At 28.9% G+C, this 16641-nt stretch overlaps 3 protein-coding genes across 8 annotated transcripts in view; 2 read left to right on the top strand and 1 right to left on the bottom strand.

The window, feature by feature from the left end:
• The window catches only part of LOC145191148 (UDP-glucose:glycoprotein glucosyltransferase 1-like), a 421900-nt gene that overhangs the window by 61179 nt on the left and 344080 nt on the right, over positions 1-16641 (top strand). The gene's annotated exons all lie outside the window — the stretch shown is intronic.
• On the top strand, positions 1153-16260 carry LOC149881738 (uncharacterized). 6 transcript variants are annotated; one of them, XM_090067248.1, is made up of 7 exons: positions 1153-1313; positions 1579-1700; positions 14204-14794; positions 14891-15128; positions 15396-15443; positions 15628-15827; positions 15935-16260. In XM_090067248.1, the coding sequence occupies exons 3-7, from the start codon at positions 14792-14794 to the stop codon at positions 16208-16210; spliced, it is 765 nt and encodes a 254-aa protein (XP_089923374.1). In that variant the 5' UTR covers positions 1153-1313; positions 1579-1700; positions 14204-14791; the 3' UTR covers positions 16211-16260. The 6 variants fall into 6 exon arrangements, with proteins under 6 accessions (XP_089923374.1, XP_089923376.1, XP_089923375.1 ...); XM_090067250.1 differs by lacking the exon at positions 1153-1313 and having other exon boundaries at positions 14204-14445; positions 14673-14794; XM_090067249.1 differs by lacking the exons at positions 1153-1313; positions 1579-1700 and adding an exon at positions 13832-14045 and having other exon boundaries at positions 14204-14445; positions 14673-14794.
• LOC149881739 (uncharacterized) lies at positions 1577-10593 on the bottom strand. Its single transcript, XM_090067252.1, has 2 exons — positions 8623-10593; positions 1577-2559 (listed from the first exon to the last, which is right to left on the bottom strand). The coding sequence occupies exon 1, from the start codon at positions 10591-10593 to the stop codon at positions 9334-9336; it is 1260 nt and encodes a 419-aa protein (XP_089923378.1). The 3' UTR covers positions 1577-2559; positions 8623-9333.

The raw sequence follows: 16641 nt of genomic DNA, 5'->3' as shown, positions 1-16641 counted from the left end.
GTAACGCAGCAACCACCACTAAATCGACCATGCGATGTTATATTTGTGGAGCAACATCAAGACAATTTAATGATTTGGACAGAACATGTGTTGACAATCAAAGCAGCTACAAATTTGGACTATCCATTCTGCATGCTAGAATACGGTGTTTTGAAAGTCTCCTTCACCTATCATATAAATTGCCTGTAAAAAAATGGCAGAAAAGGCTGAATGAAGATGAGAAGAAACTCATCTCAGATAGGAAAAAGAAAATCCAAGATGAATTCAAGAGCAAAATGGGCATTCTTGTCGACATACCTAAGGTTGGATTTGGGAATACCAATAAAGGCAACACAAGCAGGAGATTCTTCAACGACCCGGAAACATCTGCAGATATCACTGGAGTAGACTTCCGTTTAATTTCCAGAATGAAAATTATCCTAGAAGTAATTTCCAGTGGCCACAAGATTGATGTAGAAAAGTTCAGAAATGATACTTTGGATACTGCAAAGCTTTATGTTGAACTATACCCCTGGTGTCCAATGACTCCAACTCTGCATAAAGTTTTAGTACATGGTCCTGATATAGTAGAGAATGCGCTTTTGCCAATTGGAAAATTGTCGGAAGAGGCTGCCGAAGCCAGAAACAAACATTTCCGGGAGTACAGACTTAGCTATGCTAGAAAATTTTCTAGAAAAGATTGTAACCAAGATATCATCAATAGGTTATTGTTAACATCCGACCCTCTGTTGTCCAGCATTGGGAAAAAGTAACACAAACTTACAAAGCCTTTTTCAAAAGAAGCTATGGAATTGCTTTTTCCTGGAGAAGTCCAAGATTCCGACACTGAAAACAAAGAAAATGAAGAATATTCTGACAATGACGAAGTGGATAGTATGTTATTTACCATAATAAAGTTTGAAAAATAATATATCTTTTATTTCCTCAAATCCTATTGAATAGAATAAAATGTAATCCCTAAAGTACCCATCTGTCCCCTATATTGAACGCCACTGGCTTGGATTTGTACAAAAAACATTTAATTTACAATTTTTTGTCATATGGTAAAGTTTTCAGCTGTTAAAAAGAGAGAAATAATTTTGGCCAGCTAAAATCGTGAAATACTCCTACGTGCGTCGTTTCGTCATTAGTTACTAGGCTTTGAAAGAGCGCTTTTTCAAAATGCCCGCGGCCATTGGAGAAAGATCCATGAAGCGAGTTAAAACTTTTTTCCTTTTGGAATTCCTTTTGGAATTTAATTATTAGTTTAGATATATTACATAAAGAATCATATGAAGATAAATAGTAATCGTTAAGATCATCCTATAATTGAAGTAAGTATATAAAATAGTTATATATACATTTTTATTAGATAAAGTAGAAAGGATTTAAAGTAGAAAGGATTTTAATTTTTTAAATCGTTTATATTTTGTTTGTTTTAGTTTTTCTTTTTGCAGTTTTGTTTTTATTATCTTATTTTTTAGAAGGAAAATAGGGGTATGGATGTTATTTAAAGTTATGCTAATGCTATTTCCATAAAAAGGTTATTATTACATTGAAATTTCTGTGATACTATTAACTATTTTTGTTCTTTTTTAGAAAATTTAGAAAAATAAATTAAAATTTTGTGCCAACACTGACATGGTATGTCACATGTTATTGTATGTAAAGGTTAAATTCTGTTATGAGGTTTAGAGTTCTTATGAAAAAAAAAAAAAAAGGTAAAGAGTATTGTTTGTAAATATATTTTTTGTTTACTTTGAATCTTTTTAAATTTTCTCGCATCATTTTTAAAGTTTTTGTTTGCACACGTTTATTGTTTGCATATATGCTTTTTTGATATGTATGTGTATGTGGTAATAAATAGTTATTTTATCAATGTGTTTTTATAATAATGTAAAGTGTTTTTTTATTGTTTGTGTATGTGTTAATGTGTTATATAATTGTTTTAAAAATGTGTTTAAATATGTATATGAGGTAAATATATTTAACCTTATATACATATTTAAACACATTTATTTTGTTTATAGTTGGTGCATATGTTTATATTATGTTGTTTCCATGTTTTCAAAGTGCTGTGACTTGGTTAACGTGTAGAGCAAGATTTGTCAACTTTGCCAGCCAAGTGATGTACTTTTAACAGAGGGTTACACAATGGTGTTTAGTGTCAAACTGTTACTCCTTTAGGTCTAGCTGTTTTCAAGCCTTTACTAATAAAGATTATTCTAAAAATACATACTAATGTATTTTAAAAACATTTTGCGTAATGTTGTTACTTATGTTTTGTTATATTTGAATGTTATCTTACTTAAGTTATATTATATACATATATTAACTTATGGTGTGTGTTGTTGCTCTGATGTTTTTTTGTTATCTTTTGAGTTAATAGACATTTGGCTTATCTTCATGTTTGCGTCTGTTATTTAAATTGTTAAATAGGTAATTTTGTTAAAAATCACTGCTTTTAATCATTCACTAAAAGCCAATACATATTATTTTGCTATATATACATGGTTTTGCTATAAATATTTTGGAATCATGATGTTCCAGCATAAATTGCTATAATCGCTATCAGTCTCCCTTCACATAATGAAGTTGCAGTTGTATTTGTTGGTGTACTACCTGTTTCCAGGGAAGATATTATTTACCCAAGAGGTCATCCTCTAAAAACTCTATCAAGTATGTCTGCCAACTTAGATCCTATGGTTTATCCTCTTTTTTTTACAAAGGGTGATGCTGGTTGGCATAATCAATTGGTTCACAACTCTGAACGTGCTACATTGGTTAGAATTCATGTTACATTTTCTCTGTATTACAATATAAACTTTCAGTTAGACAATTTTTTTCTTCACTCTTTTATGGCAAAAAACTGTTTCAGCAATATGCTATTGATGCGTATGTTAAAATCAAAGGCCAGTGCCTTGCTTTCATCAGAAATAACCAAAACAAACTGAGAAGCGAGCACTATAATGTCTTACATGAACATGTAAATAATTAAATGCAATTGATAGGTTGTTAAAAGATATTTGCAACAACAACTTTCCGTTGAGAGGAAAAATCATTCTTTTTGGTGGTGACTTAACGCAAATTCCGCCTGTTGTGAAAAGAGGACAACCAGCTGAGATAGTAGAATCATGTATAAATTGTTCTTTGCATTGGCAAATGGTGCAGAAGTTTGCATGAACTGAAAATATGAGAGTACAAAATGGGGAAGGTGAATTTTCCCAATGGCTACTAAAACTTGGGAATGGAACAATACCTGTCAAAGAGGAGGATCCTTTTAAAGGATGCATTGAAATACCAAATCAGTGAGTTATTAGAGAAAATGAATCGATTGTTGAAAAGATTTTTGGAGATGCTGATCAAAATGATTATTCTAAACACGTGATTTTAACACAAACTAATGTTTATTCATTATCAATCAATGAAGAAGTGCTTGAATGTCTGGCGGGTGAGGTCAAAATTTATTTAAGTGCTGATCAAATTGATACTGATGACCTTAATGAAAGAAATAACTTTCCTGTTGAGTTTTTGAACAGCTTAACTCCTTCAGGTATGCCACCTCATTGCTTGAAATTAAAAATTGGTTGTGTAATTATCCTACTTAGAAATTTAGATCTCAAAGCTGGGTTATGCAATGGTACTCGAATGAAAGTTTGTGCTCTTCAAAATAATTATATTGATGCAGAGGTTTTTGTTCCTCGATTTCAGTTGGCTCCATCAGGTTCTAATTTACCTTTTGCTCTGAAGCGTCGTGAGTTTCCTGTCAGATTGGCTTATTCAATGACAATTAACAAAAGTCAAGGTCAAACATTTGATAGAATTGGGGTATATCTCAAAAAACTGTGTTTCTCTCATGGTCATCTACATGTTGCATCTTCAAGAACTAGAGCATTTAATTGTTAGTTTTTCAAAATTGATAAACATCTCATTCAAGGTATGGTAGGTGAAAAGTGTTACACAAATAATGTTATATTTTCTAATGTTCTTAATTTATAGTCTTTAGATTTTCATTTTGAATATTTTCTGTCTGTAGGTTGTGAGCACATTTTGAATGTATAACTTTATTTATTATTTTAATTTTTTTTTTTTCATATTTTTTGTAAAATATATCTGCCATATAATATTGTTATAAAATGTGTTTATATGTGTTAAATAAAACCATATTTGTTTATAGTTGTATATATGTTTAAATTATGTTGTATCCATGTTTTCAAAGTGGTGTGACTTGGCATTATGTTGAGCAAGATTGATAACCTTGCCAGCCAAGTGGTGTACTTATAGTAGAGGTGTGACTTGGCAGCATTTAATGCCAGGCGGTGTAACTGCTTTTGAGCTAGGTTGTGTTGTCTAGCCTTTTTTAATTATTCTGGAAACACACAATGTTTGTTAATGTTTAGCGTAATGTGTATCAGAGAGTGTGCAACCTTGATCTTTAAGTCTAGGGTGTTTTAATGTCCTAAATTTGAAGTAATTGAATAACTAATATTGAATATAAAAACAAATATATTTTTATGTATTTATTTGTTTAGTAAAAAGATCAATAAAGTTAACTTTAAATTGTTTTAAGTTTTCTAATTTTGCCTTTCATATTTTAATTTTTGTTATTTTTGCTGGATTTTAGAATCAAGGGTGTAAATATTCTATTGTTATGTGTTATTGTTGTGATGTTTTGTGTTGATATTCATTTTTAACAATAGACACCTTCACGTTGCACAGTGGAAAATAAAGGTGTGTTTCGGACCAAAAATCGATAACTTTTTTGTTACTAAAAATAGAGATTTGAAATTTTGCACAAATGTAAAGTAGTATATGGCGCTTCTTGAGAAATACTTTTTATAAGATTTTTTTGTAATACAATATTAAAAGTAAATAAATAAAAATAAAAAACTTCAAAATTGGCAGTTTGTTAATTTACACTTTAACACAATGCTTTACAAATGTATGAAAATACCTTAAAATTATTAAAAACGACGAAAAATACATAAAGTGCTTACCTACTAATTATAGAAACTAGCAAAAAAGCAACCCGTAATACGGGTTATGGTCGGTCTGTTATTTTATAGTGGCTGTTTTCCACAATTTAAAGTTGCAAAACTTTAAACTAATACTCTTTTAGAAAAACACCTTCAAATTAAAAAAATTAAACTATCTGTAAAAATTTAAAAAACAAAGTATGCGGAGGTAAAATAATTTACCAATTATTTAACATTATTTCAGTAATTTACAACTGACATAGGTCATATCAGTGTAAGGCAGAACCATTTTCCTCAACATTACTAAGTTCAAAACAATGCGTTTTTAGTTACTGACACAAAATAATAACACTTCATCATGCTTTAAATTGACGAAAAAGTAAAGCTAAATTCTTGTTATATTTTTTATAACATGAACTTTAATTAATAAGATTATTATAAAGCAAACGTAAATTATACATGAGTTATTAATTTTTTGGCATCCCCTTGATACATGTTTCTTTAACAAAGGAAATTGTCTTTAAAACGTTAAATGCATAACTAAATAAATTTATTCAAAATATCTGACCATTTGACTATTGCTATTTATGGCACTAATCTGACTATTTTTATATATGGCCTCTTTTTTTCAATAATTTTTAGTAAACGGTTATTTGCTATTATTTATTGAAAATTCCTATTGTTACTTGAAATTTAATTCTCTTTAATAATTTGACACTAATAAAGGACCTCCCTTCCCGTTTTTGCCTTAATGGTGGTAAGGAGAATACATTTATCTTTATTAAGAGTTATCAAGTTTTTGATGAAGACCTACCAGAATAATAAAATGTAAAACAATGATTTACATGTATAAGAATTTTTTCTTTTTAATATAAGAATTTTTTCTTTCCTCAAAAGTGTTGCAAATGCAAACTAAGATAATTAATTAGTTTAACACCTTACAAAATTTAAGTAACTCGATATTTGACAAATGCGCTAAACTACAATTATACCCCCCCCCCCCCCCCCCCCCCCCCCCCCGTTTAAAAAGATCCCCAAAGTTACGTAAAACAAATAATTAGAAATAAAATAGAGAAGATTTTTAAAAAATTTAACTAATTGCATATATTTATATCATATTAACTGACAAAAATTTACAATAAAAGGTAATCAGGTTTTTTTTATAAATCGTATAAATGCGTCAATCGTAAATCTTAAAGAAAAAAAAAAAGGAATTATAATACCATAACAAAAAAAAAACCAAAAAACCAAAAAAAACCAAAAAAAAAAAAAAAACACCACATAAAAACTGAAAATCGATTTACCTATTTATAGTAACCTATTTTGACATAGCAGTTAATATAAACATTTATCAAAAATTTAACTATAAAATCTATTTCGAAGTACAAAAGGATTAACAATGCTAATTTATATATTTATTTAAAAAAAAAATCAAATTAAGATATAAATTTCATTTTTAGCATAATGTTGCTTTGGCTTTAAGTAAATAAATAAAAGCAGTAAGTTTCAATAATGAAACTACCTATCATTTTTAACAATGACACCAACATGAAGGTGTTTATTGTTAAAAATGAATTCCAACACAAAACATCACAACAATAACACATAACAATAGAATATTTACACCCTTGATCCTAAAATCCAGCGAAAATAACAAACAAAAATTAAAGTATGAAAGTCAAAATTAGAAAACCAATTTAAAGTTAACTATATTTATTTTTTTACTAAACATATAAATACATGAAGTATATTTGTTTTTATATTCAATATTTGTTATTCAATTATTTCAAACTTAGGACATTAAAACACCCTAGATTTAAAGATCAAGGTTGCATACTCTCTCATACACATTATGCTAAACATTAACAGACATTGTGTTTCCAGAATAATTAAAAAGGCCACACAACACAACCTAGCTCTAAAGCAGTATCACTGCCTGGCACTAAATGCTGCCAAGTCACACCTCTGCTATAAATACATCGCTTGGCTGGCTAGGTTATCAATCATGCTCAACATAATCCCAAGTCACACCATTTTGAAAACATGGAAACAATATAATTTAAACATATATACAACTATAAGCAAATATGGTTTTATATAACACATATAAACACATTTTATAACAATATTAAATGACAAATATATTTATCAAAAACTACAAAATATATTTATATACTAAAATAATAAATAAATTTATACAAAAAAAATGTGCTCACAACTTAAAAACAGTAAATTTTCAAAATAAAAATCTTAAGACTATAAATTAAGAACATTAGAAAATATAACATTATTTGTGTAACACTTTTCACCTACCACACCTTGAATGAGATGTTTATTAATTTTGAAAAACAAAATATTAAATGCTCTCATTCTTGAACATGCAACATATTGTTGACCATGAGAGAAACTTGGTTTTTTTGAGATATACCCCAACTCTATTAAATGTTTGACTTTTATCTATTGTCATTGAATAAGTCAATCTGACAGGAAACTCACGACGTTTCAGAACAAAGAGTATATTAGAACCTGATGGAGCCAACTGAATTTGAGGAACAAAATCCCGTTTACCACCAGAAACACCTGTCAAAACCTCTGCATCAATATAATTATTTTGAAGAGCACAAACTTTCATTCCAGTACCATTGGATAAAACAGCTTTGAGATCTAAATATCTAAGTAGCATTATTACACAACTAATTTTCAATTTTAAACAATGAGGTGGCATACCTGAAGGAGTTAAACTATTCAAACACTCAACAGGAAAGTCATTTCTTTCATTAAGGTCATCAGTATCAATTTGATCAGCACCTACAAAAATTTTGACCTTACCTAGCAGACATTCAAGCACTTCTTCATTGATTGATAATGAATCAACATTAGTTGGTGTTAAAATCACGCATTTAGAATAATCATTTTGATCAGCATCTCCGAAAATCTTTTCAAAAACCGATTTATTTTCTCTAATAATGCACTGATATGGTATTTTAATGCATCTTTTATAAGGATCCTCCTCTTTGACAGGTATTGTTCCATTCCCAAGTTTTAGTAGCCATTGGGAAAATTCACCTTCCCCATTTTGTACTCTCATATTTTCAGTTCATGCAAACTTCTGCACCATTTGCCAATGCAAAGAACAATTTATACATGATTCTACTATCTCAGCTGGTTGTCCTCTTTTCACAACAGGCGGAATTTGCGTTAAGTCACCACCAAAAAGAATGATTTTTCCTCTCAACGGTAAGTTGTTGTTGCAAATATCTTTTAACAACCTATCAATTGCATTTAATTATTTACATGTTCATGTAAGACATTATAGTGCTCGCTTCTCAGTTTGTTTTGGTTATTTCTGATGAAAGCAAGGCGTTTGCGCTCAATTTTAACATACGCATCAAAAGCATATTGCTGAAACAGTTTTTTGCCATAATAGAGTGAAGAAAAAAATTGTCTAACGAAAAGTTTATAATTGTAATACTGAGATAATGTAAAATGATTTCTAACCAATGTAGCACATTCAGAGTTGTGAACCAATTGAAAAAATAAAGAATAAACCATAGGATCTAAGTTGACACATACTTGATATAGTTTTAAGAGGATGACCTCTTGGGTTAATAACAACTTCCCTGGAAGCAGGTGGTACACCATCTTTACCAACAAATACAACTGCAACTTCATTATGTGAAGGGAGATTATAGCGACTTAGCAATTATAGCAATTTATGCTGGAACATCATGATTCCAAAATATTTATAGCAAAATCATGTAGTAAACAGCGCTAAAGACAAAAAATCAAAAAAATTTTATTTATGGCAAAATAATTTGTATTGGCTTTTAATGAATGATTAAAAGCAGTGATTTTTAATAAAATTACCTACTTATCATTTTTAACAATAGACACCAACATGAAGATGTCTATTAAAAGATATCTATTAAAGATGCCAAATGTTTATTAACTTAAAAGATAACAAAAAAACATCACAGCAACAACACACAACAATAGCACACCATAAGTTAATCTATAATATGTATATAATTAGGGCTACCATATGAAATTTTGTAAAATCAGGACATCATGTCTTTTTTAACCTGTCAAATCAGGACAAGTATAAATAAGCAGAAAGTCTAAATCAGGACAAAAGCTCGTCACACTAAAAGTGAAAATGACAAAAAATACAACATTAAAAACCAGCTTTTTACATTTGACTACAAGAATTATTTCTTTTCTTTGCTTTTAAACCAGTCGTATTTTTCACTAGAGTGTACTTTTTTTTATGAACAACTGGTCATTTTTTATCTTTTAATAGAACTGTGAGCACTTGAGATCAATATTTAACTTACAAAAAAGCTAACTTTTCACAGTAGAAACTAGCAAAGAACCTCTTTCAGGAGACCATCATTGAAAACACCCTTTCCACAGCAGCTGAAGTTCCAGGAAGACTGAAAATGTATTGCAACACCAGTGAAAAATTTGCTACTGAAATGCCCTTTTCTCCAAAATGTTTCATCATCAGGACGCATTTTTCTTCACAACTCATATCATCAGATTTCCAAGTTTCAGAATTAGTTGACAAGTATGCCTTGACCAAAACAACTTTATCAAATAGTTCATCAGTATTTATTGTTGTACATCCAATTTTTCGGTTAATTCTTTCTGCAGCTTCTTCCGTCTCTGGAAATGTTATTGCACTGTTTTGAATCCACATGAACTTTTCAGCATCAGCAAAGCTATCTTTCCAAAGGTCAATATAAGAAAGACATCTCTCGTAAAAACCAGTAAATTCTTTTTTGACAGCAATTTCATCAATAATTCCGTCTTCAAATAGTTTTGCAAGTATCTTTTTAGCTTCCAGTGGAATAAACTTATTCTCAAATCTCTCCTTCAGATTATTCTGCAATACTTTTATCTCATTAACAATATCACATGCACTTGCTCTTGTTTTTTCAATTCTCAGATTTGTTTTGTTGAATGTCTGAAGCTGACCATGAACAAACCAAAGATTTTCACCACGTTCATTGCTAAAGAACTTACTAATTATTACTGGAGATTGCTCTTGAGAACAGAAGAAAGATTTTAGTCCCGCAAAGATTTCCAAAATTCTCTGAATTGCGGGTAGTAAAGAAAGGAATCTTGTGCCTCCATGCTGCAAAACTCTCTTGTAGTGAACATCAGCAAACTCGCAGAATTCTTGCGGTTGAGTAACTCTGACAGTGTAGATGTGAAAATATTTGTAAATTTTCACCACAACAGCTTCAACATCAATTGGTAAAACATCGACAGCTGATTGAATGCAGTTGTGAACTATGTGAGCTCCACAGCCAATCTCAACAATCTCTCGACCAAGAAACTTTTTCAACCAACTGTAAACATTGTTTTGTCCTTGCCTTTTCACTCCACCAAAATTTGTGTTGCAGTTGTCACCACAGAATCCAATCACTTTCCTTGATAAATCATGGCTATTGATGGCAGATTGCAGAGCATCGCACAAAATTTCTGATGTTTCACCAGGTACATTTTGAAATTCCAGTAATTTAACTTTTACTCCTTGATCAGGCACAAAATATCTAACAAGGACAGGAAAAAGTTTCAGTTCATTTCGGTTAGATGTATCAGTTGCAATGGTGATGAAAGTAGCTTTCTTCATCCCAGCCGGCACAAGTCGTCTATTAGACGTCTATTTTGCTACTTATTCGTCTTTAGACGTCTGAGACAGTTTTGAGACATCTTAGAAACATCTTAAATAAAGATGTCTGAGACATCTTTATTTAAGATGACTGGTAGACGTCTTAAAAATGTATTCACTCTTGCGTCTTAAAAAAATCATATTTTCTACGTCTTCAAGACGTTTAAAATTTAGACGTCTAGAAGTAAATTATTTCCATTCATTATTTCATTCAAATTTGAACGAGTATAAAAGAAACGGCAGCCATGTTTTTAAATAGATAAGTTTTTGAAGTAAAATTGTGTTCTAATTAGATCACATCTTTACTTCGTATCAACTTGATTGAAATATTTTTTAAAGTCATTATTTTATTTTGCAAACATATAATATATTATATGTATTACAATAAATATATTTATTCACTAATATTATTATTTTAGCTATCTATTAAGAATTTTTTCTGAATTTCTTGGGTCTTCTTTAAATCACAACTTCGACGTAATGCCTCGACGTAAATGGGATAATAAAATATATATGAAGAGGTACATGAGACAGTATAGATCATGCAAACGTGCAAAACTTCTAACAAATGATTTAGAATTGGACAATACTAGTATTGTTTCACTGACAGAATGTTTTACTGAAGACAATGCTATAAAAAATAATGAGGAAACTGTTGATTTTAATATTTTAGAAGGTGAAACTAATGTTAATCCATCAACAGAATCAAAGTATATTGATAAAGGTAAAAAATGTGATTCGATTTATGAATTTTCATTTGATATTTTTCAAAAAGAATTAGGTACATGGGTTTCTAATTCCAATGACTCACGCTCCAGTATTAATAACCTTCTTAAACTTCTTTCTTGTAACGGTCATCCACTTTTGCCACAAGACGCAAGAACACTATTAAAAACGCCTAGAAAAACTAACGAACAAGAAAAGTGTGGTGGAAAGTATGTTTATTTTGGAATTTATGCTGGTGTTCAAAGAGAAGTTTTAAAAAATATTGCCTATTTTCAAAATAATAAAAAGCTTGACTTACAAATCAGTGTTGATGGTCTTCCCTTGTTTAAGTCAACAAGTGTTCAGTTTTGGCCTATACTTGGGCGCTTTGATAAATCTGATGTGTTTTTAATAGCTTTATATTGTGGACATAAAAAGCCAAATTGTTTAAATGATTTTTTGAATGACTTCATAAAAGAATTAATTACTTTAGGAGATAAGGTAGTTATAAGTAGTACAGAGTTTTACATATCAATTAAAAATATTGTTTGTGATGCTCCAGCACGATCTTTTTTAAAATCAATTGTAAACCACACTGGCTATCATTCATGTGAAAGATGTACAGTTGTTGGTAGTTATGAGCAGCATAGAGTTGTTTTTAATTCTAACTCTTGTTATAACTTGAGAACAACAGAAAAGTTTAACAATTTTCAATATAAAAATGATCACCAAAAATCACTTACACCTCTTGTAAATGTGCTAACATCTTGCATAGATCAATTCACACTAGATTATATGCACCTTGTATGTCTTGGAGTAGTTAAGCGATTATTAACTTTTCTGAGAAATGGACCAAACATATGTAGATTGTCAAAAAGTCAAATTGATCAAATAAATTTAAATTTAATGGGAATACATGGTAAAATGCCATCCGAGTTTGCTCGCCAACCACGCTTATTAAATGATCTTGATAGATGGAAAGCCACAGAGCTAAGGCAATTTATCTTATATACTGGCCCAGTGGTATTAAAAGGAGTGATACATAAAAAAATGTATGAACACTTTCTTTGTCTTCATATTGCAATTCGTTTTTACTGCAGTTCAGAGAAAGAAGTTCGTGAAAAGTTTCATAACTTTGCAAGAGACCTTTTGATTTATTTTGTTCAAAATGCCAAAGTTATTTATGGACCAGCATTTACTGTGTATAATGTGCATAGTCTAGTTCATTTACATGAAGATATCAAGTATACAGGCTGCTCACTTGATGAAATATCATCTTTTCCATTTGAGAATTATATGCAGAAACTAAAGAAGATGGTAAAGAATTCTAATAATCCTATAGGGCAAGTTACAAAACGGCTTTATGAGTTTAAAAATAATATTCAACATAAAACAGAAAAACGTATACATGCTGTTATTGCACTAAGACAAAAAGATTCTTTTTTTATGATAGATAACTTTAAAAAAATTGCTATGGTTACAGACATTGTTAATGATAAATACTTCTGTAATGTTTTTAAGCTTAAAAAGTTGGAAAGTTTTTTTCAAAAGCCATTAGATTCCAAGATTATACAAGTGGCCTATATTAGGGATATTACAAAATTGGATGTTCAGTCGATTGTTCTTTCAAAGCTTGATTTAAATCATAAAATTGTGTTTATGCCTTACCGTCAAGGGGGAGTAATTTATCCATTGTTGCATTTATCTAATTAACCTAAGAATGAAATATTAAACAATTTTTTATGAATATATTTTATTCTTTTATTAATTGTTATATTTGTTAGATTTTTTGTGTTTTTTTTTTAATTCTTTACTTTTAGATTATTCTAGTTTATTGGGTATTAGTTGCTTATATTTAGGAGGCTCATGTTTGACCAAAGTTAATTTTATTTAGTCAATACCCTAATTCAATATTTTAAAATAATAATATTTTATTAAAAACTATTATATATATATATATATATATATATATATATATATATATATATATATATATATATATATATATATATATATATATATAAAGTATTGTATTGTTATAAATATTATTATTTTTGATATTTGCATAAATATTTCATTGGATTAAAATTATTTAAACCTTTTAATTATATTTTATTGCATAATATTATATTTGATATTTAATGTCTTTGACTTCCTTAATATAGATTGGTGTCAAGATTCTAAATGAGTCTGATGTATGGAAATACTAATAAAATTTCAATTATTTTAACTCATGAAATTCCTTTATTATAACAACGTTTTTTATTGTTTTTTTAAACTGTATAAAATGAGAATTTTTAGATAACACATATGTTGAGAAAAGTTTTACTTAAAAGTAACTTTTGTTTTTTTTCTGTTTTTATTTATTATATATATTATATGAAATATTATAAATCTCCTTTTCATGTGATTTATATTTTTAATATTTTGTTTGCCTTTTTTTTAAAAATCAATTTTACAAATAGTAATAAAAATATCAATAATAATTATTATTATTATTGTTTTTATTGATATTCATCTTTTTGTTATCATTGATATTATTCTTATTATTGTTATTATTATTAAAATTTTGGATTCTATTATAATTGATTCCAGGTTTCAAAATGTCTATTTCAAACTAGGGAAATTAAATTATTCAGGGATGTAAAGGCTGGGGAACACTACAATTTACATATACCCTGAATATTATTGTTTATTATTGTTATTAGGTATTAACATATTATAGTTGATAGATTTTTTTATTTTAATAATATTTTTATTTTAATAATATTTTTATTTTAATAATATTTTTATTTTATATTATTTATTAATAATTTATATATTTTCATATATTTATATTTAAATTTGAATTTGTTATTTCTCACAGGTTTTCTTTTTTATCAAGTTTTTGAATATTTGATCACTTTGTTTGATCTAATATGTGGTCACTCTGTGTGTGGAAAGAACACTCTAGAGAAATTGAAGATGTTGTTCCTCATAGTTGGATTGAAGGAAGTGTATTGCGTTGGCCACCAAAAGGATTTTCAGGGAAAAAAGCAATGAATAAAAATTTTCTTCCAAGTCATAATTGGTTATCTTTTCCAATTTTAAAAATAAAGTTGACACATGGTTTGTTACTTAAATTTAGTATTTTTATATTTACTTAATTCAAACATAATATAACATCAAGGCCAGATTAGCTGTTTTGTAGGACTGGGCAAAACATAATCTTAACTTTACAGAGGGAAAATCAGTCAAAAAATCATCTAAAACTATGAATCCATTTAATTTTTTAATTTCTTTCAGTTTTAAATATGTTTTATCATTGGTTTAAAAAAAGTGATTTTGTCTTTTAGATTAAAAGATTTTAGATTCAAGTTTTGCAGGCACAATTTCCCTTGTGGGCCTGGGGCAAATGCCCCATCTGCACTGTAGATAATCTGTTTGAATAATATGTTAAAACTTTGAACATGTTATGGTATGTATTACATTTAATAGTTGTATTAATTTAATAGTTTGTAAATGCTTTGTAGCTGATAAAACTGAGTGCATAACATGCGAGTATACAACTCAGGATGAAGGAAGAGAGGAGAAAGAAAAGGATGGCAATGAGATTGAGTGTCAAGAAGTTGGAATTGATTTACCGGTGTTTTATGATGAGAAAAATTCAAAACGTTTTAGATATAATGATACTTCATACCGAAAGCGAAAAACACATTCAACAAGTGATTTTGATGATTGCGATGATGACTCAACGTTGGAATCACCATCTTTTAAAAAGTTTTCAAAACAAAAAAGTTCTGTGATAAATAGTAATTCAATTATTAAATTTAAACATAATCTCTACATTATTATGGAAAGTTAAAACAGTAGTGGAGTCTACAATTCCTACACTTCTGGTATTGTACAACTCTAAGCTGTTTTACTGATAACTTTTCTCTTGAAATGGTTTACACTCCTATTGCTCCATTATTGTTTTTTATTTTAATTCTAAAAACTGAACTTATGTTCAGAATTTTCTGCACATGATTTTAAAGCTGATTATATTTTTTTCATTTTAACAAAATTATTTACTTCAGATGAATTAATTCAAAGTTCAAGTGTAACATATCCTATATCAAATGCAAGTAAGTTTGCGGTGTTTAAGTATTTTAAATTGTCGATTGAATTCGAAAGGTGATTTATTTAATATAACTTTAAATTTATTTATTGTGAGAAAAATTGATAAAATAAATTGCAGGAAGCTAGGAATTATATATTATAATTTTTGATGATAAATAGAAAAAGAACATTAAATTGTTTTTTTTTTAGGTTTTCAACAACAAGTTCTGTCATTTCAAGAAAAAGTTGTTAAATGGATGAGCGATATATCCAAAAATTTATCTATACCAACAACTTCAATTTCTCAACAAACTTCAGTAACTTTATTTGACTTTGAGTCTATTAAATCAAAAGAGGAGTTTTTCCTGTTTGAAAAAAATATAAAATTGGATTTATTCCTACAGGAAAAAGTAAGAATAATTTATTATGTCGGTAATATTTATGTATATCGATACACACATGTGTGTGTGTTAGGGCACTAAGATACTGCTACTTTAATGTGACTTTTATTTCTTAGATTGTGCAACTAAAGCAAATAGGAGGGCTGGATTATAAAGATACTATCAAGAACATAATGAAACGATTTTTCACCGATTTTGCCATGCGTGAAATGAACATGAATGGTACCGGAAGCCAAAATAAGTTAGCTTTTGGTGGAACAGAGACCTACAAAACAATTTTCAAAGTAGTGACGCTCAAGTTCCCAAAGATGACGGAAAAAGAATTTTATCAAGCTGTTCAGAGCCTCCTTAGAAATGCCCCTGCACGAGCAAAAAAGATAAATCTTGTTTAAAAAATAATATTAACATTGTATGTTTTATTGCAGATATATAGTTCCTTTTACACTTTGGTTATTAATTATCTTATACGTAAGAAAATATAAAATATGATTTTAAATATAATTTAAGTGTCGAATCTGTTTATTATTCAATTCGGTATGTATACTACAAATGCTGAAAGAACGTCTAACAGACGTCTCGGCAAGACGTCTTAAAGGTGTTAACAAATAGACGTCTTAAGACGTTATTGAGACGCTTAGGTCAATTTTCAATTAGAGGTCTAAGAGACATCTAATACTAGACGTCTCAAAGGTGTTAACAGATAGACGTCTTAAGACGTTCTTCAGACGCTTCCTTGAGTTACCGTTAGACATCTAATAGACGTCTTTGTGCCGGCTGGGATCTCCTCCTTAATTTCTTCAGAAAATAAGGAGGAGTTGAAGAA

Source organism: Hydra viridissima, unplaced genomic scaffold (genome assembly GCF_058129835.1).
Source record: "Hydra viridissima isolate aposymbiotic clone 2 unplaced genomic scaffold, HvirCarnegie_v1 scaffold_11, whole genome shotgun sequence".
Taxonomy (NCBI): Eukaryota; Metazoa; Cnidaria; class Hydrozoa; order Anthoathecata; family Hydridae; genus Hydra; species Hydra viridissima.
This window is presented reverse-complemented; position numbering and strand designations above follow the sequence as displayed.